We start from the raw sequence: 27,845 nt of genomic DNA on the forward strand, positions 1-27,845 counted from the left end.
TCGGGTGCTAGTTTATACATCTCATTAATCATCTGCCTACAGCCACACTGCAACACTCATCAGTGCCTAACTTTAAAACACCAGCTGTATTTCTAACAGTGAAAAGTAACCCAGGTTCCCACGTGGGCTTCACGGGAGCACTGGCTTTGGTGGCTCACCCCTCAGCTGCGTTATCAAACCTCCCTTAACCAGCACCGAGGAGTTCAATCGCAAACTGTTTGGAGCGCCTACTATTTTACAGTAAGCGCATAAACCTGATTCTAGAGTGGCTTTCAAGATCCTGGTCAAATTAGCAGCATTTACCCATAAAGCTCACATGGAAGCAGGACTCTACGACAGGGAGTTCTACAGTGTCGAAGCAGTGCCTGCAACTGGGACTCAAAGCACAACGAGGAAGGGTTGTGCCAGCCGTGGTGTTTGCATCTGCTCAAGGTTGAAGCTGTTGCTTCATGAAGAGTCGATCAGAAAACAGCAGGTGAGCTCAGGGGAAGAACGGTTTTCGATAAGAAAACCAACTAATTAGCATGGACAAAGCAAGAGCGACGTTTACAAAGGGCTGGTGCCAGCTGGGTCGTTAAAGGCCATGCCCGTGCAGCAGCATTGGCTCCGTCTGGCACCGCAGAGCTGCAACCTGAGCGGGAGCTGTGCTCAGCGGTGGTGGCTGTGGCCTGGCGGTGGCTGCTGTGACATTTCCAAACAACTGGTTTCTAAACCCCGCTTTAGGTGATGATTTCAGCAGCGTTGGGCTTAGCTTAGTGACGGTCCAGCGGGGCTGATGCAGGTAACCCAATTTAGACCCAGTCGACCTCACTCTGGCAATTCTGTGTTGGTGCAAGGGTGGAGGGGAGGAAGCCCCGGCCGAGCGGCGGGACGACGCTGCGGTCCGTGGCCCTCCGGGACGGGGGGTACTCGCGGCGGGGCTCGGCTGCGCCCGGGGCCGCGCCCCGGAGCGGGACCGGCGGGGGCAACCGCGGCTGCATCCCGCGGCTGCGCTGCCAGGTGAGGCGGGGCCGCGCGGCCGGAGGGGGAAATCAAATATTTTTTTTAAAAATAAATAAAACCCAAAACAAACAAAAAAAAACCTCACCCCAAAGAACGGCTTACGGGGGTGGGCGGGCAGGATGCGGCTGCCCGGGGGGAAACCTCCCCTTCCCCGGGGCGGAGCGGGGCCTCCCGCCCTCCTTCCATCCCTCCCTCTCTTCTTCCCTCCCTCCCTCTCTCCTTCCCTCGCTGCCGCCGCCGGAGCGGAACCGAAAGCGAAGGCGGCGCCGGGCGGCGGCGCTCCGGCCCCGCGGGCGGCTGCGGGGGCTGCGGGGCCGGTCCGTGCTGCCGGCGGAGCGGCGCGGAGCGGGGCGGCGCGTCACGTCCCGCCAGGTCGGTGGGTGCGGGAGCGGGCGGGGGAGGCCGGGCGGGCCCGGCCCGGGGATGCGCCCGCGGCGGCGGAGACAAAGCCGCGCCCGGAGGGACCCGGGCGGGCGTGGGCGGCCGGGGCCGGCCCGGGGATGGGGATGCCCTCCGAGCAGACAGACAACGGCATCGCCTTCAAACGGGGCTTTCCCGCGGGGTTCGCGGCCGGCCTGTGCACGGCGTCGCAGGTATTTTGGCGACGGGGGATCGGGGCTGCCATTTCCCCATCCCGTTTCGGGGAGCCGCGCCGTGGCCGCCCGGGCCCGGCCGGCATCCCGCTCCCGCTCGCCTTCGGCCACCCACCCGCCCCGACGTGTGCCGGCGGTACCCGACGGGCTGGCGGCATCCCGGGCTGTGACAGGGTGGTGGCCGTCCCCGCGACACCAGGCGTCCCGTGGGGCTTCTGCCCGCGGAGGCGAGGGCTCGGAACAGGGGGAGTGGTGCGAGTTAGGCCGTGGGGTTAGGAAAAGGAGGGGATTTTTAAGGTCAAGGGGCAAGTGAGAGGCCAGGAGAAGATGGAGGGGACAGAGCTGGTGGAGCAACTGTGGGCAGGGGACAGGTCTCATTAGAAGAAGCCACAGAGTGGGTTGCTGCGAGTGACCGAGCGTGGTAAGGAGGTGGGATGCAGCCCTGCGGCCACATGCATGGCACAGAGCATCAGGAACATGAAGGTAACGGTAAAGACCAAAAGCAGTGGTGGGTTGACCACAGGAAGCTGTTGCAATAGAGCTGGGACTGACCGCATGGTTGTGCGATGCTACAGGAGCTGAAAACACCCCTGGGTCAGAACCAGGTTGTCCTCAAGGCCAGGGGGTCTGTGCTGGGGAGGGGATGTGCGGTGGCTGGGTAGCTGGAGCTGCCTTTGTGGCCTCTGACCAGAGAGGCACCCCCTCTCCCAGGGGAAGGAGGCCCATCCCTCTCCTGGCCCCTCTCCCTGAGCACTTTGTTTTGGGAAAAACAGCCAACAAACCTGAGAGCCCATCCCTGAGAGCGCTGCAAGGAGTGTCTGATCACTGCAAGGAGTGTCTGATCGACCAGCGCCCAGCGCCATTCCGGGGAAGGCGGCTGTTATCAGATTGGGGCGGTAATTTGGAGGAGGCTTTGCTTTCAGCTCAGCCTTAATATCTTTTAAGTGGTGTTCACAAAGTGCAGAGCCGCTCTCATTTCCTCTCTCGTGGGCATCGCGAGCTGGAGCTGTTGCTTCCAGGAGAGCCGGGCGCCGCTCGGCAGCACTGGACGAGGCACTGGATCATGGTGCCCTGGGCTCATCCTGGCCCATGCTCAACACCGGGTCTGGAGCTTACGCTCCTGTTTTGAGATACTCATTATATATTGCTTAAGCAGTATTAGGTGGTATCATCAAGATTTTAAAAAAATCTTGTTGAAGATGTTTTTGGATTCCTGTTGAAATCTGCCACCGCGTTTCATGCTGTTACAATGCTACCAGCCTGGCTTTGTATTTTTTCCCCATTTCTTTCCACCCTCTGTTGGATGGGCCAGGCAGTGCAGGAGGCTCTTCTATTTGCCCCAGTAGCAATGAAAGGCTTCACTGCTCAGGCACAGGGATGTGATGTAGATGGGGGCTGGGTGCCTGTTTCCAGTATCTCATTATTTTGGGTGTCCTCTGACTTCTAGAGAAGCTGCTGAGAGATTTTTTTCCATTAAAAGTCAGGCAGGGATGCATATGGTCTTTGTATACTACAGTGACTAATATATTTCTGGCAAGGCCTACACTCACCCGTAGGAAGGGAAACTGTGATTGATGCCCCCGTTGCTGCAGATGACACTGCTCTTGGCACTACCAATTCCACCGCTGACAGTGACCAGGGAAAGCAAAATAGCCACTGGACTCTGCCCAGCGAGAGCCCATAACTGCCCCGTGCGCTGGCCCTGCTTAACTTTTAACTGCAGACCTTCAGCGGTAGCAGGGGGAGGATCCTCTGCGAGTAAAATCAGCCTTGTTTTAGGTGGTTTGTGTTCAATTTTGTTATGAACAGCTTTATTTGCAGTGTGTGAGCTGATCCCCACAGAAGTTGGATGGAGGTGTTGCTGACGGAGACACCACCAAGTCTTACTCCCTCAGGAGGGTCCGACCCCTGATGCCGCATCTCACTGATGACAGGAAGGGCACATGGGGGGAAGGCGAGCATGTGGTAGGCGGCGGTAGCTGAGGGGACTGTCCCATCATCCGTCCTGTGTCTGGGTAGAGAGAAACAGCTCCAGGGAGGGAGGGATGTGCCCATGCGTCCATACGCTCTGGTTTAAATCTGTGCAGCCAGTGCTGGCTGCAAGGTGTCATCCTCTGCGCCCCCCAAAATCGGTTGGCATGTTCCCATCTGGAGGTGGCCACATCCCAGCAGGGACCACACACTTACAGCAGAGCTGGGGTGGCAGGAGGGGGCTGTAAAAATCACTTCACCCTCGCAGGGGCTGATTTTGTTCCCATTCGTTTCCACTAAGCCACGTGGACGCTGAGTGAGAGGGAGAGCCACTGCCAGGGTTTCACAGACCTCTTTTCATTTTAATATCCCTGTTCTTGTTGAATTAGATGTGAGACTGATTGCTTCGATAATCCTGCCGCAGCCGCTATGGGTTATATATGGATTGCAGCCAAAAGCCATGCTGATAAATCGTTCCTATACACCAGGCTGTTATATTTCCTGAGGATTTTGTGGGCATGTGCTGCTCTCTTTTACATAAGGATCTGCTGGAGTTCATGCCAGAACGTGCCGCTTTTCCCCAGGCAAGGACCTGGGTGCGTTGGTGAAGCCAAAGGCCCTAGGCTGTGTTTCCCCTCTTTGGGTTTATTCCCCCCATTCCAGCTATTTTAGTTTTCCCTCTAGCTGGGAATACGGCTGTTCTCTTCCTCCTCAGCTTCCCTGTGTGCTGAAGGAGAACTGGCTGCATTATCGTTAGCAGTTGTTCCATGTCCTGTGAGGCTGTGTTCAACAGTGGGATCCCACTTTTGGGTTTCTTTCGGAGAAGGTATCATCTCAAAGGGCAATTTCTACAAAACCCCATGCTCAGCCCTTTTGCATGTGCGGAAAGGGGGAAAAAAAAAAGCTCACTGATTTTCCACCCTAGCTGATGTTATGATGGTGTTTGGATGACTTTTAGCCTGTTTACAGAGCCCAGGGAAGCCTGCTTGAATTAATCAGCCTTGATGTATTTATCCTGGTCAAGCCAATTAACTCCCACCAGCCAGGGCATGCTCTGCTCTCAAGTGTGGCAGAGACTTTGTGACTCAATTTTGCTCTAGCCCAGCAAAGTTTAGCATGAACCCTTGGAAACTCAGATGCAGCCGATGCTCTGGGGGCAGAATGGGATGCCCGGCCGTGCCGTGCCATGACCAGAGACCAGTCCTGCGGCTGGTGGTGCTCCTGGAGTGGCTTCATCCTGGGGCCACCCCAATAAGCTGCCTTTTTTGGTGTGGGCATGGCGCATGGTGAGGGTAAAGGGCACAGTGTTCGGGATCGGCTCCAGCTTCGGAAGGTAGCTATTTATATGTGCCCGCTGGCGGGGTGCCCAAAGCAAACCAGGCAAATGGCAACCGGCCTCAAGATGCATCCCTGTGTGTTCAGGGTGAATGGGGGGGGGGGGTCTGCCTGTTTGTTTTAATCCATTTTGGGAGTGCATTAAAACATGCTGCTATGCCACCAGCAGCACCGGGGGGTAGTTTTGCAGCCACAATGCCCAAGACATGGAGCCCTGGCTTGGCTTGGCTGGTGGCTCCTGGCTCTCTTGCCCAGCAAAGCCCCGTCTAGGATTGGATTCAGCCCCGCAAAACGCGGCGTTTCTGAAATAGTTTGCCCTTGTTGCCGTTCATCAGCTTATTTATAGCCTTCGCATCCCCTGTGTTTCTCTGCACCTTGAAGAAGCAAGCGACGCCAGGTCGGCTTTAGCTCTGGGCCGATCCTGCTTGGGCAAAAAAAGCTCCAGTTTATAGATTGGTGTTGAAAACAGCAATTAGGCCATTGTGAAGCCTCGAGGAAGGGGGAGATGATTTGATTTCTGTACTTGACCCGTAATTTCTGCTGGGCTGATTCAGAGTGGTTGTGCTGCGGGTGCATCACGGAAACTTCAATGGAGATGAGTGGAGCTAATTTTAACCATCCGCCTCGCTGAGGTGTGGGAACCAGGCAGAAAAACGCCTCAAACCTTGTTCCTGCTTCTGGGCTGTTTGTTTCAGGATATTTTTTTTCACTTGCTTCTGCAGCAACTCGTTAACCTAGAAATTAAAAACAGCACTGGCATCGCAGCAGGGAAGAGTGATGGTTTACAACTAAACAACCATCGAACTGCCCCAGCTGCTGCAGGGTGCCTGGCATGTGTAAAGTACACCATTTTCTCCCCTTTTAAAGTGATTATTTAATATTATATGTGTATATATAGATTTAATTCTCTGTTGCTAACAGAATTGTTTTCTCATTTATCCCAAGGTTCAGGAACCTGATTTTTGCACAGAAGGCAGTAGGGAGCCCAGGGCAAGGAAGAGAAATCGCTGGCAATGACAGGCTGTGGGAAGAGGCAGTGAGCTGGGGGGGCTGATCCTGCACCCTGCGCTTGGTAAGCAGGTCCCTGTGCCCATGAACTGCTTTGTCTGGGAGGTGTTTGGCAGAGATTTGCCTGCTCCAGCCTCAGGACCAAGTAGTAAAGTAAGGAACAGAGCGGTATTTATGCCAGCATAGTGCAGGGCCTGATCCTGCCCCTGTAAAAGTACCCTTTTTAGGGTATTTGTGTAGCAGAGGAGGCGAGGTTGTAATTCCCTGGAGGTATTTAAATAAAGGGGGTGGAAGGAGCAGCCTGGGAGCTGAGGCTGGCCCCTGCCAGGGGTCTGCCATGTGGCAGGGCAGGTGCATGGGTCCTGGTTCCATCCTGCACCCCTGCCCTTGGCTTTACCATCCTCTATGGAATGAATAAATTAAGCTGTAGAGTAACAACCAGTGGGAGGAAATCCTGCGTTCTGGGGGAGCCCAGCTGAGCCGTCCTGTGTTTGCAGGTGTGCCTCCCTGTCGCAGCGTGGCCGGGATGAGGCCGTCGGTCACACCATGCCATCATGCGTCCCCAGCACCTCGCCTGCCCCATGGCCCCTCTGCTGTGACGGAGGCTGTGGCTGCCGAGTGCCTGGGGCGCCGTGGGACCCCCTGGCGCTGAGCCCCCGCTGCCGCGGCATGGCCTCGCTCATCGTGGTGACTGAATACGACGCAACGGGGAGTGCGAGCGAGGAGGAGATGAACACGCCCAGCAGTGAGGGTTTTGGGGACGGCCGGGAGCCGAGGGCGAAGCTGCACCTCTCTGGCCGAAAGCTCTCCCTGCAGGAGCGGTCGCAGCCTGCCCGCTCGCCCGGGAATGGCGACGGCGCTAACGAACGCTTCATCTACCCATCCCTCCCTTACTCTCCGGTGACATCTCCGCACTCCTCCCCACGGCTGCCGCGGCGGCCAACAGTGGAGTCAAACCGCGTGTCCATCACAGGACTACAGGTGAGGGGGGACAAATACTGCTCCTGCAGCTCTCCTGCCCCTGTCCTCCAGGTTTCCTGCCACCGTGGCATTGCTTCTCACTTGGTTTCTTGGGATACAGCCCTGTGGCGTGTCCACAGCTGCAGGGCAGGAGGGGGTGGAACGTCCTGGTCCATCCTGGGCTGTGGGGACAGCCCCTGGGGAGGTGGGACCCAGCAGCTTGATGCATTTCATGCCTTTTGCAAACGCTGCCAGCTCTCACGGCTGAGTTTTGGGTGAACTGGTGGTGTGCTGCAGTTTTCTTTTTCTCTCCCTTAAAAATAAAAATAAAGAGAGAGCTGCTGAGATCTAAAGAGAAAGTGGCCCTGCCTGCCCCCAGCCCGCCAGTGCTGACAGAAAACAGGCAGCAAGCGGCTACTGCACTCATAAGAAATAAAAATACTTGGCTCCAGGTTGCCGGTTTTAAACCCCCCAGGGCTCTCCCGGCTGCTGATCCCCACCGCCACCCGCCTGTCATACACTCTTGTTCCACGTGAGCAGACAATATTGCCTGCCTGGCCGTTAACATTTGCAATTAGCCATCTATAAACACGCCGACGCGTGGCTGGGCAGCTGGCGTTTATGGCTCATGAATCAAAGCTGCCCAGCCCTGAGAGGGTGCCTGGGCAGAGCAGAACAGGGCATGAGTTTGCAGAGAAAGTTTTGCTGGCGATTTAAAAGGAGGAGGGCAAACGTGAGCGGTTTCGTGGCTCATGTCAGAACCCCCCCTCTCTTCCCTGCAGGACTGTGTGCAGCTCAACCAGTACAAGCTGAAGGATGAAATTGGGAAGGTGAATACTGACCAGGTTTGGGGTGGGATGGGGGGATTTGGGGTGGGAGAGCACTGGGCTTGCTTTTGCTGTCAATCTGGTGAGATGGCAATTTCAGCTGCTCACCACGGCAACTCAGCCCGCTCCTTGCTGTGATGCGGGTCTTTTCTGGTTGGTGCCAATTGAATTGTATATATTTAAAAAAATCATTATTAATTTTCCCCATTCCCCCTCCCTCCCAGAAAATGGGGCATTTGAAGCTTTTATTTGCTGGCAGTGTGATGCCAGCCTGTGTGTCCCACTACCCTTGGCATTGCCTGCCAGCTCCGTGGGGCTGGGTTTGTGGAGGAGCCTGGAACCTGGTTTGGTGCTGTAGGTTTTTTGTTTTGACTATCCCTAACTGATCCCCATGGCTGTGCCCCTCTCTAGGGCTCCTACGGGGTGGTGAAGCTGGCCTACAACGAGGACGATAACACCTACTATGTGAGTAGCGCACATCCCCAGAGCCTGCAGCAGGGCAGGTGGCACAGGGGACAGGGATAGATCCCCTCCGCTGACTCCCTGCCTGGCTCCATGCCGGCCCCATCCCACTGGCCCCGTTTTATCCTTAATTTGTCCCAAATCCCACATTTTTCCCCTCTTGTAGGCAATGAAGGTTCTCTCCAAAAAGAAGCTGATGAGACAGGCAGGCTTCCCCCGTAAGTGCACAAAAGCTTTAGGGTGGGAAGTGATCTGGGGACCCCGGGGGCTCATTCCCAACCGGACACTATCTTTGCTTTTCCCACAGGTCGTCCGCCACCCCGCGGGGCCAAAACTGCCTCTGAGGGCTGCCTGCAGCCCAAAGGGCCCATTGAACAGGTCTACCAGGAGATCGCCATCCTGAAGAAGCTGGACCACCCCAATGTGGTGAAGCTGGTGGAGGTGAGCAGCAGCCAGCCCCTTCCCAAAACCCACCCTGGGTGTGGAGGAGCCTGGATGCTGCAGGGATGGGCTACACATTGACTTGGGCAGAGGGAGCGACCACAGAGGGGCTGGGATGGCCGTGGGAGGTCCTGCCTATGGGACATTCGTGTTTTCACTGGTTTAATAGGTTTTTTTATTCCTACCTCCCAAAAGAGGATTTTTTTCTCCCTTGCCCAGAAAGAGAAATGCAGAAAAATATTGCTTCCTTGGAGGAAACAGGTGCTCAGATGGGTTTTGGCGAGGAACTGATGTTTCTGCAGGTTCTGCAGTGCAGCCGCCCTGCCCTCTGCCCACTGACTGTATGAAATGGTCCAAAAACCTCAAGAACTAAGGATGTGCAGGCTCATTTAGGATTATTTGGCTCATGAGTCAGATGATGCTTCCTGTGTGTTTTAAATATTTACTTCCTTGAAGTACAGCTATATCTCTCTCCTTTTTTTCCCACCCCTTGTGGGTAGAAGCTTGGAGATTAGCAGACCATGTTAATGGTGCAGACGGCAGAATTGAGATGGCCGCTAAATAAAAAAATCAGTGTTTAATCTGCAAGGTTTTTTGGTGCTGTTTAATTTCCACTTCTTTTGGCAGGTCCTGGATGACCCCAGTGAGGACCACCTGTACATGGGTAACTGCCCACTGCCCTGCGGCACTCGTGGGGTGTTGGGGGGATTGGGGTTTGCTGGGGCAAAGGGTTTTCCCACTGCATTTTGGGGCAGCTGTGTGCATGGTTGGGTCTCTTCTCCAGAGTGGGTATGGCCTGGATGTGCTGGAGGAACAAATCCCCTCTAATGGTCAGAGCAACCGGGATCCAGTCTGGGTTCAGAAAGAAGACAGGAGTGCTTTATAGCACTTTACAGCTTTAATTTGACATCAGGGCCTGCTTTGCCATGAGAGGTACCAGCATTTATGTTCTCAGCTCTGAAGCTGGGCTGCTAGAAAGTAGCTTTGTTTCTTCAGCTTTGAGAACAAGGCATATGTTAATTATCCATGGTACCAACGAGCTCCTTCCCAACCTGTCTTGCAGACTGCAGTGGTTTACTTGATGTAAATACACACAGTTTTGGAGGAGGCATTACTTTTCAATCATTTATGTTCAGCCTATACTAGCGGAGGAGCATGCGATGCCTTCATGGCCAAGCGCGGAGGTTTGCAGGCAAACTGAGGGTTTTAGTGTGCTGTATGGAGGGCATTTCATGATGCTGAAGCTGCAGCACTGAGAAGGTAGTTGGCAGCATTCCCTTAACTGAAAATGGAAACAACCAAAATGCCATGTGCCTTGCATAAGATGGCATCCCCTTCTTTAAAAAAAAAATAATTATTTTTAGAATTTTTATCATTAAAATTGCTTTTGTGCTGAGACTGTGCTCACAGGAGCTCTGACCTGTAAGTGATCCATAATCACCTTCTCTTTTGTGTTTCAGTGTTTGAACTGGTGAAGCAAGGGTGAGTATTGAATTCCAGATTTAAACCTACTGAAGCATGAACATGAGGCAGGTTGGCAGGTGGCAGAGCTCAGCCACCTGAAGCGGGTGTGGAACGCAGAGGCAGTGGGGAGGTTCATGGTGGGTGCCCTACGGGTTTGGGTAGCATCTCCTGAACCCAGTTACAGTGGTGTACTATGTGCCTGTGTTTGGGGCTGCGTGCTGTCACTGGCCAGTGGCAAAGCCTCCAGGACCTGTTTCAGTGCATCTGAATGGGGAATGAGCTCCATTCTCTGTTGCCTTTGCAGCCCCGTGATGGAAATCCCAACTCTGAAACCTCTCAGTGAGGATCAGGCTCGGTTCTACTTCCAGGATCTGATCAAGGGCATTGAATACTGTGAGTGTCTGTGCAAAAAGAATTGGATTTCTTATTTTTGGTTTGTTTTTTTTTTTCCCCTAAACACCTGGGGCTGGACTTTCTGCTGGTGTATAGTGCCATTTCTGGTGGCTCATGCTACTGCACAAGGGTTTTTGAAGCTAGGGCTGGTCGTGGTGTTAGCAGAAAGGCTTGCAGCCATGTGGGGGCTTCATGGCCCCTTTGCTGCAGACTGGTGCTGCTGCTGAATCACTTGTTTTCCCTTCGGCTGCAGTGCACTATCAAAAGATAATCCACCGGGATATTAAACCTTCCAACCTCCTTGTGGGGGAAGACGGGCACGTCAAGATAGCCGACTTTGGAGTGAGCAATGAGTTCAAGGGAGCCGATGCCCTCTTAACCAACACAGTGGGGACCCCCGCCTTCATGGCTCCAGAAACACTCTCAGAAACCAGGAAAATCTTCTCTGGAAAGGTATTTAATAGCAATTTGAGGGTTTTTGGACTAATCTTCCTTGCACACACTGTCCATTGTAGACCTGACTATGCTTTCTTTGCTCTGCAGGCTTTGGATGTCTGGGCCATGGGGATCACGCTGTACTGCTTCGTGTTTGGGCAGGTAATGAGATTGATTTTTTCAGCACTGTTGGTGGTCTGGAGGGGTTTGGCATGTGCCTCCCATGTGCCAGGTACCTGGTGGGATTTGCACCCCTGTTCAAGCAGTTGAGTATTGCCGAGGAGAGGTAGGGATGTGTGGGTGGAAATGGGAAACCTCTGCCTGTCTGTGAGATGGGTGCAGACAAAAGGGCTGTTTTTCTTTTTCCCCAGAGATAAAATTCTGTGCCTGGCCAGATTTTTTAGGAAAGGGGTGTGGTGGTAATTTGGTTGGTTTTAGTCAAATGTTACTTTCATTGTGTTTAAAAGAAGACATTGATATAATAGGAAATCTTCTGGTATTTCCCTATAACTGGCTCCTTGCTCTCCTTCAAACCCTACAATATTCTGATGCTCGACTGGCTGCGCCACTGCCACTTCTCAACAGAGTTTGTTGCTTTTCTCATTGCTCTTTTTCTTCACAATAGTGCCCTTTTATGGATGAAAGGATCCTGAGTTTACACAATAAAATCAAGACCCAAACATTGGAGTTCCCAGACCAGTAAGTACTCAGAAAAATAAAACCCTCAGCCCTTATTTTAAAGCTCATTTGAGCCATTTCTCAGGTGCTGCCTGGGTGGGACTGGCCCTGCTCTGCTGCGGTTTTGCAAAACTCAGGCTCTGAGCCCTTCTGTTGGCCCTCAGCCCTGGAAAACTTCCTTTGCAGTAAATGTGAAGGCAATATCTCTTGGTTTGCAGTTGCCAAAGAAAGAGCGACTGAAGTTGCAGTGGCATTTGAGAGAACAGCTTAACCGCTGCAGTTGCTACCTGTTGGGTTTTAGCCTGGGTGGCATTAGTGTCAGGCTCTCCCAGCCCCGTACATGTGGGATCACACTTTGGGTTGCCCAAAAAGGGGTTATTTTGCTTCCCTGTGGGGTATGGGGAGGTGCACGAGCACCTGGAGTTGCATCCCTGCCAGGCCTGGGGTCCAGCCCCAATCTATGCCGGAAGGCCCATGGTGGCTGGCACTGGGCTGAAGAAGGGAGGCAGCATCCATCCCTTTCCCCATCTCATCTCTCCCTTCTCCTTTCCCCAGGCCAGAAGTTACAGATTTCTTGAAGGATTTGATTGCACGGATGCTGGACAAAAATCCCGAGTCTAGGATTTCGGTCCCAGAAATCAAGGTACTGACCCACCCCCCTGGGGTTGACTGTGGCTTCACTTCTGTTGGGTTCTCCTTGCTTGGCTTTTTTGGGAGTCAGTTTGATCGTGCCAGGCTAGGTTCTCCCCTGTGCCCAGGGCCCCTGGGCAGGTAAGTCCCAGCTCCTTCCCCTACTCCGGGACCTGCTCAGTTCTGGGACCTTTGGTGCCTACAGAAGTCACAGGCAAAAGGAAATCCCCTGAGTACAGTATTTCCTCTGCTACCAGGAAAGTACTGTGCAACAGCCTTTCGCAGGAGATTTCTGGTCCTCCACCCCTGCGGGAGCCTGGAAGGGGTGAGAAGCTGTGAAAATGGAGACTAAGGTAGGGGAAAAGGATTGCGGGGGACTTGCTGAACCATTTTGTGCTCCTCCTGCAGCCACTCAAGATGCCAGGTGTGTGGGCAAGGAGAAAAAGGGGTTTCTGCCTTCTGTCGTGGATTAATTCAGGTCCAAGGCTAGGGCTTGGTGGGTCTCCCCATCACTACTGCTCATATGTATGGTCTGGAATAAATCACTCCTGCCTCTTGGTGCTGTCTCATCTGTAAGATAAGAGTGAAAATAGGTCTTCTTCCCTAAAACCCACTGAGATGCCCAGTGCTGCAGGTCACCAAGGTTAAGCTCAGTTGCATAGATGGAGCCCGTGATGGCTCTGGATGAGCCACACGAGGGCATTTTCTGCTCCAGGCTGAGCTGTTCCCAGCGGCGCTGGGGTGAGCTGGCTTGCCAGTGAGATGGCACGTCTCTCCCCTGTTCCCTGGTATTTCAGGAGCATGTAGGGGCCGTAGCTTGGGTGAGGAGATGCGTTTGCCAGGCTTGTGTTTTTTGAGTTATGAAAAAGAGGAAATCGTTCCTGACAGGCTGTGTTATTAATTGAAGTTGCACCCTTGGGTCACCAAGAATGGAGTGGAGCTGCTGCCCACAGAGGATGAGAACTGCACCCTTGTCGAGGTGACGGAGGAGGAGGTGGAGAATTCGGTCAAGCACATCCCCAGCCTGGCCACTGTGGTGAGTGCGAGGGAGGCGATGGTCTGTGGATGTACACTGGGGTCCATGCTGCCTCCCGGTGTGGTCCCAAGCAGCTGGAGGTTGCTGCTGAAGGGCAAAAGCATTGGGCAGGATCAGAGTAAAGACCTTCCCTCTCTCAGAAACAAGTGCTGCAAGATGGGGTTTCAGCATCTTGCTGGAGGTGGCTGTACCCCGCAGTGCAGGGGAATATTTCAAAGTGGTCCCAAAGCGACCCATCAGCAGGTTGCCAGTCTCCATGCTTGAGCTGGCTGCCTAAATAGTGCTGTATTTGCTCAAGGCAGAAGACCATCTGGTCCAGGACTTGCCTGTGGCCAGGAGTGGGTGTTTTGACCTGGCACGAGGAGCTCCTGCCCTGCTCTGCCTGTCCGGCCATAGGGCCTGCAGGAGCTTCTCAGGATGGAGATTTTGTCTGGGCCATGGCATGCGCCAAGCCCCGCCTGGAGCTATTCTTGGTGAATTCATCTCATCTCTTTTCAAGCTCATATTTTTATTCTCCGCAACCCACTGTGGCAGTGAGAACCACAGTGTAACCCTGCCCTGTGTGGAAAATTAAATCCTTTGGGTTTTGAACTTCATTATTTCTTTGGGTGCCAGCTAGCCCTTATGTTAGGAGAAACAGGGACCAACCATTCGCAGTTCCCTGGTGCAGTGTTATCTGCCTGTAGACACCCAGGCTGTGAGTTTTTTAAAGTACAGGTCTCCCTTTGAAGCCCTTTTTCCATCTTGTGGCTGTGCCCACATCTGGCTCCATTTCTGGAGCTCTGTCGCACTTCGGTACCCTGCAGAAGTCTCTTCAACCGCAGATACGTTGGTATGCAAATGTACCTTGCACTGCTCAGGCTGAAAAAGCAGATGTTGCTCTTAAAAGATCACCATTGATGAAGGACTTTTCCTCCTTTCTCCTGTTTGGAGGTGACTTTCTGAGATGCAGTGGAGGATGGCTCAATGCTCCTGGCCCCGTTGAAAATCCAGGTGTGTTTAGCACAGTTCAGGGCAAATGAGCCTTTTCTGCGACTCTTGCCTCTTAAATAACACACTGCCTCCAGGCAGATCTTGTATTTTCCCATTTGGATTTGTTCTTCAAAACTGCCCTCCGGTGCCTGATCCTTGTACATCCAGCTGCAGGCATTAATGCTCGAGTACAAGATTCACGTGGCTGCGACTCTCTCATAAAATGCCTTCCCCCGTGGGACACAGCTGGCACGCGTGTTTCACATGTGTAAGGGCTCTCGGTGACCCGTGGTGAGCAGATAAATGAAGCAGAGAGGGACAAGAAGCAATATCAAATGAAGCCAGGGGTTCCCGGAGCAGGATGCACATGCCAAGGCAGGGTGCGTTGCTGCTCACGTTGTCTGCTCCCACCAGCAAAATAAGTTGGGGGATGCCTGGGAAGAACCCCGGCACTTGCTCTGCTCCTAGCAGTCTCCGACTGTAGCTGACACTGGGTAACTTTGTGTTTTGCAGCCAATGCTAGACAAACAGTCAATATTTCAGCCTGGTTTTGGTAAATATTAAGGCAAAATTGTGCCGGTTCCTTCCTTCCCCTCTGCCTTTCCAGTGAATTCTGCCAGGTAATCAGGGGGAGCTGGGAATTTACAGGTACTGGGTGCAGTAATCTGCATCTTACTACAGGACAGCCTACTTCTGGGAATAGAAAGTCTTCCCAGTCTTGGCTTTGCTCTCCTTTCCAGGTTCTCACACCTAGCGTGGCTCTCATCTGCATGTTCAGTTGTTGCACCATGGGTTTCAGGTGAGGATACAGTCCCTGTATTAAGCAGCTGGAGACTTGTAAACATGCTTCCTTCTGGGTTTTTTATTTGTTTGTTTTTAAAAGAGAAATTTGACTTGTTTTCACTAGTATTCTTCATTACTTGGGCATGAGGGGTGGATGTTCCTGTTGCTTTTGAATGAAAGGAAAGCGTCCCTGACAAACTCCGATCTGGTCTTGCAGATCTTGGTTAAAACGATGATCCGGAAGCGATCCTTTGGGAACCCTTTCGAGGGAAGCAGGAGGGAGGAGCGGTCGTTGTCTGCCCCCGGGAACCTGCTGCCGTAAGTGTCATTACCTTGCCTCAGCCTGAAGAGACGTTTGCAGCTTGTCTTAATGCTCTGGAAATTGCTGCAAAGCGCAGGAGAAGGATTTGAGGAGTTGGGCTTTGAATCTTTCATATGGGGCCATGACTGGGACGTTCACACATCCTCTGTCTGACCCATAACTGCTCTGTGGGATGATTTTTGTGACATGGCATATCCTGCCCCTCCGATGGGCTGAAATGCATCTTTTTATGGCACTTCCAGCCTGTTACAGGGGAGCTGGGGGGAGACGACACATGGTCAGGGTTCTGGTCCCAAAGGTCCCGTGGCAGGGAACGGGCAGATGCTGGTGTCTCATTGTTTGCTTTGCCTTTTTCGGAGTTGTTCAGCAACTGTTTTATTTCCTTTTAAAGCAGGAAACAAGGCAGTGAAGATAACCTGAAATGCAATGACTTGCCTGACGTTGGAGAGGAGGAACTTCTTTCGTGAACAACGACTTTATGGTTCTGTTGAGCAACTTGGTCTGGGGCACGTTATTAAAGTGTGCGGCTGAGGATGAGCGACATTAACAGAGCCTACACCAAACACAGCATGACACGGCGCTATTTCAGTATAATGCTGGATGTAGAGCTTACATAGCAGCATGTTATAAGACATCCGACTACTTGTCATAAACATTGACATCTCTGATCGCTTGGACTGCTGACTTCTTGTGGGAAAGGTGCTGGCTGATAGCAGAGAGGTGAGCTATTCTGTTGAGCAGCAACAGTGCTTGGCAAAAAAAAAAAGAAAAGAGAAAAAAAAGCAGTCAAAAATGCATTTGGAACTACTTTTACCTGGTTTTAATGCCAAACAATTTCTGGGGACTGACGCCAGCATCCCAGGTGTGTTGTATGCCCATCGCGTAGTCGGTGGGCACACGCAGAAGGGTGAAGCTTTTGCCAAGTGGCATACACAACAGTAAAACTACACAAGCGCACTTTGAGAGTTCACAACCTACCAGAAATGTTGTTGCATCTATTTCTTGTCGTTCTGGTTTGTTTTTAATTGACACCTTTTTAACCGCATGGGAACAAAGCAAAAACCCACCTTTTCAGCTTTTTAAAGAATGCCTACCTTTGTGAGCCAAGTTGTATTAAACAGCATCTTTGGGACATTCAGAAAGTGAAGTTAATTACCTCCTAAGGTAATTAATGCCTTTCCTAATGTCTTGGTGTGACTAGCACTTGGTAAGTTGAGTATTCAGTGTATGAAAGGAAAAGGTATTTAAGGGCTTAAGTTCAGTCTGAACTATTTTTGCTGCAGACACACGAGTGAAAGGTAGTGTTTAGCTGAATGTTTGTTTTGAACAGCAGAGGAAGCACTAACAATAGTTTGTTTCTAAATCTTTTACTTGATCTAGGTAGATATATTATTAAATATAAAATTCAGGGTAAAATCCTTCACTTCCATGTACATTACATGGTTTACTACAATTAAAAATAATACAACTTATGCTATTTTTTAAGTATAGACTTAGGGCTTGCTTAGAATTTAAGATCTTAATTAAATATTTAGATTAGCTAGTAATTTTCAAAGAAACTTTTGTTTTCCAAACTCTTAATCTGGATTTTTGGGGCCAATGCTATGTATTTTTTGCAAGTTCATTACCAGTAATTTGTGAATGCCTGTGGATCAGAGGCTTGTTAGTAAATTAAGTGTATACCTAATTCATGGATTGTTTCTTACGAAGAGCACTTTCGCCTTCAGTCAGATTACTCTGATCATTTTGTGGTGCTTGTAAAAAAAAAAAAAAAAAAAAAAAATCTATCATGTGGTGGGAGAGATTCTGACGCCCAGACTCACTTTCCCAAGTTCTCTGTGCTTGGACAAAGCTGGAGAGTGGCAGCATGTGGGTGAGCTGGAAAAGAGTCAGGGTTTTTTGGGGAAAGGGATCACGGTAAGTACAGTTGTTTTGTGGATGGAGTGTGGGACTGGGGAGTAAAAGGGCTGACTTCTCTGTCTGATGTGGTTGTGTGACCTTGAAGGAGGCATTTAAAATGATGGCGTACCTGAAAGAGGGGAGGATTCGAATGGCCCAAGCATGCAAGGGACAGCTGAGGTGTAATTCTTTGTCCTGAGGAAGAAGGCACTAGGAGAGACCTGAGTATTTCGGTTAATGGTAAGGTCTCTGTCTGCTAACCATGGCCAGGTGTGCCCTGCCTTTAGGAAGCAACTCTCCCCTTGTCTTCCTTGATTTTGGGCACTACAAGCAGTAGAGCGCTGAGGTCCTTGGCCCTACTGACAGTCAGACCTGGCCTGGTAATTCCTGCTTAGGACGGGTCTTTGTTAAAGCTGGTGTAGTGTTCGCAAGTGTGCAGGTGCCTACACAAACTGTCCCTTATATCTTTCAATCATTTGAAGCAACCCTCCCCCTAAATCGCAATTTATTACTACAACATTGTGCTGCTGGCCTCTCTCCAAAGCCAGCGATGGTGGTTCATGGTTTAGGAGTGGTACTACGGAGTTTGGAGCCATAAGACACGCACTGTTTTCCTCCCATTTTAGTCCAAGGCTATGCCAAAGCCCTGCAGCTTCAGCTATAGGAAAACCAAACAGGTAACTTGGGTGCCAGCACTACTACAGCTGCCTGCTCCCCCTTTCCTAAACAGGACTTTTCATTGCGGAACTGCCTGCGAGTGGGCAGCTCGGTTCTCTGACCTTGTAAATGGACTTATTCTGCAAAAAAAAAAAAAAAAAAGAGGGGATCTGATTATTTATAGCTGGTGTGTAGTCACGTTTGTGGTGTGCTTTGTTAAAGGTGAGTTGTAGAGATGCTCTGTGCTGCATATCTCCGGTGTGTGATTTGTCAGATGCCGAGCGAGGCAGTTTACATTTACCGAACAGGCTTGCCAGGTGCAACACGGCTTCTGAACAGAATAAGCTGTGCCAGTTCCTCGTTGCCCAGCCACATAGTTGCTGGGCCTCAGATATTACCATAGATCAGTGTCTTACAGCTAGCATGGGCTTGGTTCGTAAGCATCCTAAAGCTCAGAGCTTCCCTAAGGTGCTCTCCAAAGTGCTTTGGAGAGCCAGCTCCAGCAGGGCTGCAGCAAAATGCACATTTCTCAAAAAAACTCAATGTAGATTTTTCTTGTTGATTAGTTCTGTTGAAAGCATAAAGAGTGGCTGTGTGAGGAAGATCTAGCTAAATGCATGACCTGATAGAGAAGCTGTACTATATATATAAATCTGCTCAGTTCCCTAGCGGCTGTTCCTTAGTGGTAAAGCTAGCTTTTTTCTTATAGTGAAGTAAACATTTTGCTTGTGCCTTGGAACTGGGCTATAGCTTGATTTCCCCAACTCCCTCCCTTTCAAGCAAGCCCAGTGCTGACTGTAGGCTTAATGCTGGGTACTAAGCCTTTTTGGCTCTGAAAGCACACAGGAAAGTGCTATTGGAAAACAGGCCTCTTGTCTTGAGTAGTTTTTCTTGGTGGTCCCCTCTTACCTATCAGGCAATTGATCTGTTTCTTTTCTAAGGTCCTGAACTCTTGGTGATTTTTATACTGTTTGTTTAATGACTGAGGCTTGTGTTTCATTCCTACCCCTTTATTATGCATTTAACTTTATCAGGTGTATCAAGTTTAAATACTGTGTATTTACCACTTTTAAATTCTATTACCTAAGAAAGAGAAAAAAAACAACCCAAAACAACCAAGTAAGTGTTTTTTCCACACAGCTGTTCAAGCTTCTCTGTAAAAGTTGAAATAAATGACATGCAACCAAACCCAGAGTTAGTCAATGAAGTGGAACCATTATCCTGTTTGACTGGTGTTTATCAAACTGTGAGAGTCTAAAAGCACCTTCCTGTGTTAGCAAAAAGTCTGGTGCTCTACCGTTACTGGGGATCTTGGGCTAGGATGAGACCACAGTGGCTCTAGCCACTGCATCATCCAAACCGAGCCAGTCACCTGCACAGACTAGAGCACTGACTCTTGGAAAGGCACCGTTGAGTTGTGACACTCAGGAGGCACACAAAGACTAAAACAAAACAACAGTGCTGTAGCAAACCCACTGCGCTGCTGGAAAAAGGCAGCACAGCCCCAGCCAGGATGCTGGAGCTTTGGAGACAAGGTTCAGAGAAAAGGAAGAGCTGTACCTTGTGTGCCAGTGTGATCACTAGAGATGCTCAAGGCTACGTGACGATAAAAGCCAACAAATTTACTTAAATCAAATTGTGTAAAACCATTAACTGCAGCAGCCCAGATAAGCATGCCAGGGAATAACAGATCTGTTCTTCCAACCAATTGGTACTAGTGTTTGGCTAAGGCCATGCTAGGCTAACCCACCCTGGCCTCTTACAAATCTTTTCCCTTGGACAGGGTTTTAATGCAACAGCCACAGACCAAGGTGGAGCAGAAGCTGTAGCTGCAGCAGCACTCTTGCTGAGACTCAAGAAGCATGGCAGACAGCAGCACTGGCTTTGGTAGCTCTCCAGTAACAGTTGCTATCTGTGTAAAACGAAGATAGTTCACTGACCCTAACCTGCACAGGGCCCAGGGAAAAATAAACCAGCAAAGCCACCTTTCAGACGCCAAGAGGGCTGAGAGAAAATAGTATTTTATTTAAAAGAAAGTAGATTTTAAAGTAGTACCATAAAAATTAGACAAAACAGAAAAAAGTCTGTAACCAGTAAGCCATTTACCATAGCACAATGGAACCAGGCACTGCTTTGTCTCTGTCTGTGGCCACTGGAGCTTGGAGACACAATTAAATAGTAGGCACAGGCTCAGCTGAGCATCACAGTCCTTCAGGGCAAAGAAAAGTGATTTGCCAACAGCAAGGAGCTACTCTCCCAAGGTTAGGCAACACCTGACAAGGGCCATATTCACTGCAAAGAAGAGTCTGTGCCTGTTACCCAGTGCTCACTGCTATCGGTGAGGTCAGGGAAAGGACTGTCAAAATGCCAATGTCAAAGCAGTCCCTGTCCCAGGCTTACCCAGTGCAGAGGCCCAGTGTAAAAGCACAATTCTCCCTCTGTGCTTAGTGCAATTAACTTGGAAAACCAGCAGACAAGGAGCAGACCCAGTTCTTTTCTCAGGTTGGCTCCAGCCAGCAAAAGTAGTGAAAAGCAGTAAAGGAAGTCCCTTTCCAAGGTTTATTCCCCCCTTCCTCCCAGCGAAGGGGCGGGGTAGGTCTCATGGCAAGGTCAGAGTAACGTTTACAGCAGCAGTTCACAGCAGCAGTTGGAGCCGTAGCAGCAGGAGGTCAGGAGTTTGTTCCTTACGTCTCACTGATGCCCTGCAAGAATTAGAAATTACAGCACTCTTCCAGCCAGAAAACTCTTCTTTCTCCCCCTTCCTCTCACATAAAACCCCCCGCTACTCAGACTTTACATTTCCATGCCACAGGGTCTTTTAATCCAGAAATCTGCCCTCTGCAGCAATACTTCCAACCAAGCGCAGGGCTGCAGGGGTAAGCTCTATCTTCAGAACCAGTCAAGTAACCTCACTACCCCACTAAATCCTTCTACTGGCCAAACAGATCATTTGGAACCTGAAAGGAGACGTAGCTGTGGCTGTCAGCATACTGGTCTCAGAAAATACCAACCCACTGAATGGGTTTGCTCACCCCCAAAAGCCAAGAAAGGATTTGATGGGGACAGAACTGTTGTCTGCAGCTCTCAGAACGCAACTGCCAAGGACTGCAACCCAAAAGAGGTACAGCAGGAGCATGACAAGTTCTCAAACATACATTTCCCTCTCCAAGAGTGGTTGCCCAGGAAACATGACAATATTTGTTTCTAGTGCTCCTCCCCGCAACAGCTTTGAGGTCAAAAATCAACTTCTCTGAGGAAGACAAAGTTTCCTCAGAGCTGTGGTTCAGACCCTTGTTTGATGTGGACTTTCTAAATCCTGTTTCAGAATCTCTCCAGAATCAGAGGAGGAAGCAACTTTGACTTCACTCTGCTTTCACTGATGCTTACCAGTTCATAATCTTCCACATATTTGTATTTCTTCTCCCGATAGTAGTATTTCTTCTTCATGCAATACAGAACAACAATGTCACACAGCACTGTTGCCTAGCAGAGATTGAAAGAGTTGAAGACAATTATCCTCAGAACTGAGGCACCAACCCAGAATTGAGTCCAAGGGCAGGCAGTGTTACTTACCAAGCCAAACAGTGCTAAGCCAGAGCCAATGTTAATCATCGTAGGAATTACATCAAATTTTCCTGCCTAGAAGACAGTTACAAAAGTGAATATGTTTCAACATCTGTGAAAGCCCTCGCTGCAAGACCTCCAGGAATTAAGTCACACTACCTTTCCAAACACTATGATATCAAAGCGGATGCCATAAGCTTTGACGAGTGTCCGTGATTCAGTGCCATTACTATCCTTGTAGTATTTCGCAAACCTGGGGAAAAAGATAGATCAGAGCTTAGCTAGAAGTTTTGAGGTTGCTTATGTGGATCATGCAATATCCAGGTCCATCCCCCTTCCCAAGAGGATGGGCTGAACATTGATACTTCCAGAGACAAGCCCCAGTGATGGAGGGAGATTTTATGCAGGCAAGCACATATAGGAGAAAAGCCCTGAACAGGCGAATTTAAGACAGCAGTTAGCACAAGCCAAACCAGGAAACTTGCAAAGCATAGGAAGGGGAGAAAGTTAGCTTTGGTAGGGGAGCAGAAGGACAGACAGGAAGAAATTCAGCCACACGTGAGGATCAGCCCCCTCAGAGGCAAGCAGGAGGCTGCAGGAGTGCAGGCAGCCACGAGAGGGCAGGGCCGGGAGCAGGCAGCGTGGGAGGCACAGCTCTGGCACACAAACGCTGTTCATTGTCCTGCACAATGTGACTCGCAGGCAAATGATAGGGAAAAGGGCTGAGAATAAGTAAGTGAGACCAGACTTACTCTGCCACATGGTTGACTAAGCCAGGAGGAAGCAGAGAAGAGGGTGGAAGAAAAGAGGAAGGATTGGTAAGGGGCTGCGCTATGGTCTGGAATTCGCAAGAGCACATCAGAACCCACACCAGCCAGGCTGCGATATGCTCCAGCCAGTCTCACCTGACACCCCAGTACCTGCAGGCCTGGCACCTCCCAAACACACGCTTGTCCTGTCTGCATGACAGCAGCTTCCCAGTGAATTCATGCAAGTTCCGCCAAACGAGAGCCCTGAGCTCTGTTTCCTCACAAGTGGGACTGCTGCAAGGATCTTGGCAAAGTGGCCAATCCATATTATTGTGGCTCTTAGTCTGGATTCAACCCGCTACTTGGCTCTGCACTGGGAGTTTTACTGGAGGCGCTGGAACTATCTGTACTGGCCAGCTTGTACCATATCCCCACATCCCAGCCCCCTCAAACACTGCCTATCACACCCTGAAACAGTCAGTTCTCACACTGGGCCAGCCTCCTATGGCATGGTAAACAGTCACCCAAATGCTGATGCAAATGAGACTCGCACACTGACACAATCAGTGGAGCTTCACTGACCTTCCCTCTCTGCTGTGGTTTGCACACAGTGAGGATCTGACCTGCTCTATGTTACAGCATCAGAGAAACTCTCCAAGTTTTACAGCAGCTTTGAAAGTCCAGGGACTACCCGCAACTGCCAGAGAAGTGCAGGCTGCCTGTAACACTGTGCCAGTGGCAAACTGAGCTGCAGGAACACCAAGTGCCCTCTGTAGCCACATTACCTGAAGTTGTAGCCAGGGGAGACGGTGTGGGCAGGGTCCTTGTTGTCGAGGCGCCGGAAGGAGTACTTTGGCACACAGTGGGAAGCAGCTCTGTCAAGGTTGCAGTCCCAGTTGATCTGCAGTGCCATGACTCCACCCTGCCAAGTGGAGGAGAGGAGAAGGTGAGCAGTCCAAGTACCCAGCCAGTCTAGCATTAGACTGGCTGACCTCTGCTGACCAGGACCCTGATTTACTGGCTCTTTTCCCATCAAATGTTCTTTCTCCCTGCTACAGAAGGGCCTTGCACATAACCCCACGCAAACAAGCCAGGACCAAATATCTGTTAAGTAGAATTGACTCCAGTCCCTGTGGCCAGAGCAGCTCTCCACTCTGCAGCTACTCTGTGTCCTGTGGCTCATGCCATGAAGCAGAGGGGACAACCACCTACTGCTCCTCTCCTACACAGCTGAGGCCTAAGAGAAGGGTCTGCCAAATACCTCCACAGCCATCTCCTGGAAGTTCTGCCCTGCAGCTTCAACAATCTTCCCTAAACGAAAGATAGGGCAGAAGGGATCTGTCTGGGAGTCATAGATGCAGTTCTTGAGGTAGGTGGAGTTGATGCTGGGGAGGATGTTTCGCCTACAAGGGAACAGAGAGAGAAAATTTTTTGCATCTTCTTTCACTCCTCCAGCTCCCCTTTACTGTCCAGGAGGACAGACAGCGCAATGCCCCCCACACTATTTACTTGCTGAAGTTGAACTTGGGGTACCAAATGTTGTTCTTCACCAGAATGGTGAAGTTCTCAGCTTCTTGCAGGAATGCTGGCCTACAAAACAATAGGTAAAGTAAATTAAGTTTCACTTATATTTTCACAAGCACGACTCTGCAGGGTGCTTTGGTGATCACCTCTTCAGCTTTTCCCAAGAGTACCTCATAGGGAGAACCATCAGCTGCATATTACTAGCCTCCTCTCAGGAGGGCCACTGCAAAGTAGGAAGACAGAGCACTCACTTGGGTATATGATAGTCATCCTCCACAGGGCACCATGCAAAGACTTCACAGGTCTTAATGCTGCTGTTGTACGGTACACACTCCCCAGTCTGGATGCCTGGAAAGACATGTGAATGGAGGTACTACCAAGCAAAAATACAGGTGAAAGCAATCTGCTCAGAGGTGAAGTGCCAGTATGAAGACCCCCATAGTCTTCCATTGCAATTTGTACTGCAATTTCAGAGAAAGAGGCATCAGGTCCTTTTTCTGAGTCAAATCCTCATCTACATGAAATAGTGCTTCATGGTCCCAAGGTCTTGAGAAAACCCTCACGCTGCTTGCTAACTCACCAAAGCATACATCTATCCAGCATCCACCCAACTCGGTCTAAGCCCATCTGCTCTTCCCCAGAAGAAAAATCTCAGCTTCTGTTTCAGTTCCCTTAGGTGTGAGAGAATGAGAACAAGGAGACTGAAGTGAAATGAAATGCTGCTTGCTTTACAGGAGGGAAGGCACAGCACAGAGGTATCACCACACAGACTGAAAGGCGCCCTTGCAGCAGGCTTCTTACCATTGCTGTGGGTGCTGACATATCCTGGAACACAGTTGTCCTTCACCTTGCACTCTGTCTTATCATCTGGAAGCTGGAGAGGAACAATAGTTACACTAAACTCAATGAGCTCGCTCTCTCCCCCACACTCCCACCCACACAGGGAAGGATTAAAGCAGATCCTGTACCTACCTCTGGGCAGCGGCCTTGGCGCTGGTTCAGTGTGAGTATCACATTGGTCATGACAAACACAGTGTTCTCCTCCTGAACATGCAAAACAAGAAGGAAATTTAAGGGTGACAGTCTGCAAAGATCATCCAAGGCACTGCCTCAAATGCCTTTGTTGGCAGAGCACAGGTGGCCCTGCAGAGGGGACTTGCTTTGGACAGTACTGGTATAGCACTGAAGGAGGTGATTCCCACATGTATCACCTGATGCTGCTACCTTAAGGCAGAAGGATGACTGTGGGATTAGCAAACCTTTCTGTCCTCCCACTTAGCCCAAATTTCCTCATTCACATTATGAAAACAGAGATAACACAGCTCCTCAGGGCAGTTGCAAAGCAAGACCAGAAATAAAGCTCCAGCTGCAGGTCTGAGCACAACTATTAGAAATTTGACCAGTCCTGGTTTGTTTCTCCAGGGAGCAGCACTTCCAATATTTTCAGATCTGTACGATTTGGGACCTGTTGTTTGCTTCTGCTCCACCGATATGTAAATATAATCACTCAGCCAAAACCTGGCTAAATCTGTCACTTTCTCCTGCACCACGTCTCATGCAGACAGTGTGACCCACAACAAGCAGCTTGGCTGTGCCTGCTGACCCCAAAGGCCACCACATATTGCTCACACAGCGCAGATTCCCACAGACACTGTCAATCAGTAACTGCAGCAATATCTCCTGTTCAGTTCCGGATCAAGTGACTTGCAGGTTTCCACCAAGTTAGCTTTGACTTGTTTGCTTTAGAGAGCAGTAAGAAAGAGGACACACAGTTATCGCTGCAACTTTTTCCTTTCTCCTTGCTATACAAGCACAGAGAGAGACACACTTGAAACAAGTTTCCCCAGGGCTGGTGGTGCAGGTGCTCAGCATAATCTGCAACAAAGCAAAGCTACCTCACTTTCTCATATCAAGGCCATGTTGGAGCCAAAGCTGCTCCAGACCACAGTGGACTTTGGCAGAGCAGCAGCTGTTTGTTAGAAAACCCTCCCTCTGCACGTGAAAGTGATTGATACCTGAGGAGGGACGACATAGTCAGCTACATCCCAGATCCTGGCTCCCAAGGTGGGTGTGTTTGTCAGTGTTACGCCTTTCACCTTTGTGGTTACAGAACTGACCACAGAGTCTGTTTCCTGGTAGCCCTTCTCCCACAGAAAGACCCAGCTGCAAGAAAGAAAAAACAAAAAAGCCCAGGTAAACGCCATAAACCAGTAGAGGCAATGGGAATTTCTCCGTTTTTCATGTGTCACCTGAAAGGGCAGGTCCAGGTAGTTTCATAGTGTTTCCCTACAAAAGGGGCACAGGACTAGCAATCGCCCTTCTGATTCCCCCCCCCCCGCTCCCCCCGAGTGGTTTGGCAGGGTGTAATTATTGGTTTTATGCACACCCGGGCCGGATGAATGACGATCACCCTCCGGGACGGCCCCCGCTCCTGAGGGGCCCTGTCCTGTCAGCAGCTGCCTCTAAGCAGCCCTACAGTCCCAGTTAAGCCCGCCCAGTTAAGCTGTCCCCCCGCCCGCTGTCACCCACTACGGCTGCCGCAGGGGGGCTCCGGCCTCCCCTCAGCCCCGCGACGGACGCTTCCCGCCACCCCGGCCCCGCCCGCGCCTCCCCGCCTCGCCCTGAGGGAGACGGCCGTCTCCCGCCCCTCTGCCCCACGGCCCCGGGGGCTCCCAGCGAGGAGCTGCCTCTCCTCACGCCAGCCGCCCCAAGAGCTGCCCCCACCCCCGCCTACAGCCGCGGCGGGGCTGCCGGCTTCCCCCAGCGCAGCCCGGCGGGGAGGGGACGCGAGGCCGGTGCCGGCGGCGGGGCCGACCCGCCCGCTCACCCGATCACGTAGGCGAGGATGGCGAGTTGCACCCCGCGGTTGACAAGCCCCACTTTGCGGCTCCGGATCAACACGATGCGGGGGGTGTCGTACTCGAAAAGAAAGCTGCGGAAAGCCCCGCACGACACCATGGCGGCGACCCGGAACGGCGGGTGGGAGCCAACCCCCACACGCCGGGCAACGGCTGCTGCAGCCCCGCAGAGTCACAGCGCCCCAAGCAGCCCGGAGATCGCTCCCGCAGCCCCGGGGCTTGTACCGGCTGGGGCTCCTGATTGCCGCCCCCTCCCCGCCAGCTGCCGGCCCTGCCCGCGGCCGAGGGGGAGGCGGCGGCGGCTCCGGGCAGCCGCCGCCTCTCCCCTGGCTGTTTTAGGCAGGGGAAAGGGATTCACCGCCGCCCCGGCCCCTCTGGGGCTGCCCGGCATAAGCCGGGGCTCAGCAGCCAGGGCAAGGATCTGCCCTGAGGCCTTCCCCTGCGGTAGCTCTGCTGTGCATGCGTACGGGGTTGGGCAATGCAGGTGGTGGGTCATCCTGAGGAGGATGCTCTCACCCTAGGTGCTAACTCTGGGAGAGTTTTTCCCATGCCACTCATTGTTAGCAAGTTTACAGGGAGTCTTTAACCTCCGTACTGGCCAGACGTGAGTCAGCCGTTACCTGTAAACCTGCTGCTCTCAGCCTTATGCAGAGCGTGGGCTACTAAGTCTCACAAAGAGGTTGACAGATGCTCCCTCAGGCAAGGGCCATCCTAACACCAAGACATGACTTGCAGCCAGCTCAGGGCAGGGACAGAGCACCTGCCCGCAAACGACAGCGGAAGCATATCTAAGACTGTCACCTTCCCATCCACAATTAGCAAATCCTTTATTTATGCTCTTGCAGAATTGATCTTTTCTATAAAAACAGAGATCTGCACCACCTTCCTGATGCTGAGCTGCCCAATACAGTGCTTATTTTAGAAACGTCACCATAACCCTCATAATAGCAGGTAAATAATTAGAAAGAGATGAAGCAAACTAACAAAACGGCAGTGGGAATTTCAGACAGTATGAAACTATTAAAGAGACTTTGAGTCAGCTATAGATTAGCAAAATGCTCTATTTTATTACAAAACCAGTCAAAACTGAAAGGACCAAAAAAGGTGGGGAGAGGATAAGGAAGAATATATATACAAATGTGAAGGGAGATTAAAATCACAGTCTTAAGTGACTATTCAGTGTAATTCTTTCCAAAAGGAGAGTCGGTTCATGTGCCAGAATGGGAATGTATTAATGCAACTCTAATATTTTCCCACTCTAGATATGTAAGATGCTGCAATA

General features: G+C 51.2%; 2 protein-coding genes across 9 annotated transcripts; one reads left to right on the forward strand and one right to left on the reverse strand.

The window, feature by feature from the left end:
- The first annotated feature begins 1,188 nt into the window (after positions 1–1,188).
- On the forward strand, positions 1,189–19,056 carry CAMKK2 (calcium/calmodulin dependent protein kinase kinase 2). Of its 8 annotated transcripts, none has more exons than XR_010375286.1 (18): positions 1,189–1,374; positions 5,847–5,973; positions 6,407–6,890; positions 7,652–7,699; positions 8,108–8,161; positions 8,325–8,376; positions 8,466–8,599; positions 9,227–9,263; positions 10,060–10,081; positions 10,368–10,456; positions 10,710–10,909; positions 11,000–11,053; positions 11,517–11,590; positions 12,125–12,212; positions 13,107–13,235; positions 14,948–15,006; positions 15,208–15,308; positions 15,707–19,056. XR_010375286.1 is itself a non-coding variant. In XM_064466173.1 (17 exons), exons 3-17 carry the CDS (start codon positions 6,456–6,458, stop codon positions 15,777–15,779), a joined length of 1,590 nt encoding a protein of 529 aa, XP_064322243.1. In that variant the 5' UTR covers positions 1,192–1,374; positions 5,847–5,973; positions 6,407–6,455; the 3' UTR covers positions 15,780–19,056. The 8 variants fall into 8 exon arrangements, 4 of the variants coding, with proteins under 4 accessions (XP_064322246.1, XP_064322245.1, XP_064322243.1 ...); XR_010375285.1 differs by having other exon boundaries at positions 1,190–1,374; positions 15,704–19,056; XM_064466173.1 differs by lacking the exon at positions 14,948–15,006 and having other exon boundaries at positions 1,192–1,374.
- An 817-nt stretch (positions 19,057–19,873) lies between these two features.
- Positions 19,874–26,964, reverse strand: LOC104052836 (P2X purinoceptor 4). Its single transcript, XM_064466177.1, has 12 exons — positions 26,533–26,964; positions 25,721–25,868; positions 24,678–24,749; positions 24,507–24,579; positions 23,957–24,053; positions 23,691–23,771; positions 23,443–23,584; positions 22,967–23,103; positions 21,592–21,685; positions 21,442–21,507; positions 21,256–21,351; positions 19,874–20,570 (listed from the first exon to the last, which is right to left on the reverse strand). The coding sequence occupies exons 1-12, from the start codon at positions 26,661–26,663 to the stop codon at positions 20,553–20,555; spliced, it is 1,155 nt and encodes a 384-aa protein (XP_064322247.1). The 5' UTR covers positions 26,664–26,964; the 3' UTR covers positions 19,874–20,552.
- Positions 26,965–27,845: the final 881 nt, after the last annotated feature.

Source organism: Phalacrocorax carbo, chromosome 15, assembly GCF_963921805.1.
Source record: "Phalacrocorax carbo chromosome 15, bPhaCar2.1, whole genome shotgun sequence".
Taxonomy (NCBI): domain Eukaryota; kingdom Metazoa; phylum Chordata; class Aves; order Suliformes; family Phalacrocoracidae; genus Phalacrocorax; species Phalacrocorax carbo.

Coding starts and splice junctions, on each gene's coding strand:
- CAMKK2 (XM_064466172.1), top strand. CDS start 6,456: ATGCCATCATGCGTCCCCAGCACCTCGCCTGCCCCATGGCCCCTCTGC. Junction 6,891..7,651: donor TGTCCATCACAGGACTACAG/GTGAGGGGGGAC, acceptor TCTTCCCTGCAG/GACTGTGTGCAGCTCAACCA. Junction 8,600..9,226: donor ATGTGGTGAAGCTGGTGGAG/GTGAGCAGCAGC, acceptor TTCTTTTGGCAG/GTCCTGGATGACCCCAGTGA.
- LOC104052836 (XM_064466177.1), bottom strand. CDS start 26,663: ATGGTGTCGTGCGGGGCTTTCCGCAGCTTTCTTTTCGAGTACGACACC. Junction 25,869..26,532: donor ATCCTCGCCTACGTGATCGG/GTGAGCGGGCGG, acceptor TCTTTCTTGCAG/CTGGGTCTTTCTGTGGGAGA. Junction 24,054..24,506: donor TGTCAGCACCCACAGCAATG/GTAAGAAGCCTG, acceptor ATGTCTTTCCAG/GCATCCAGACTGGGGAGTGT.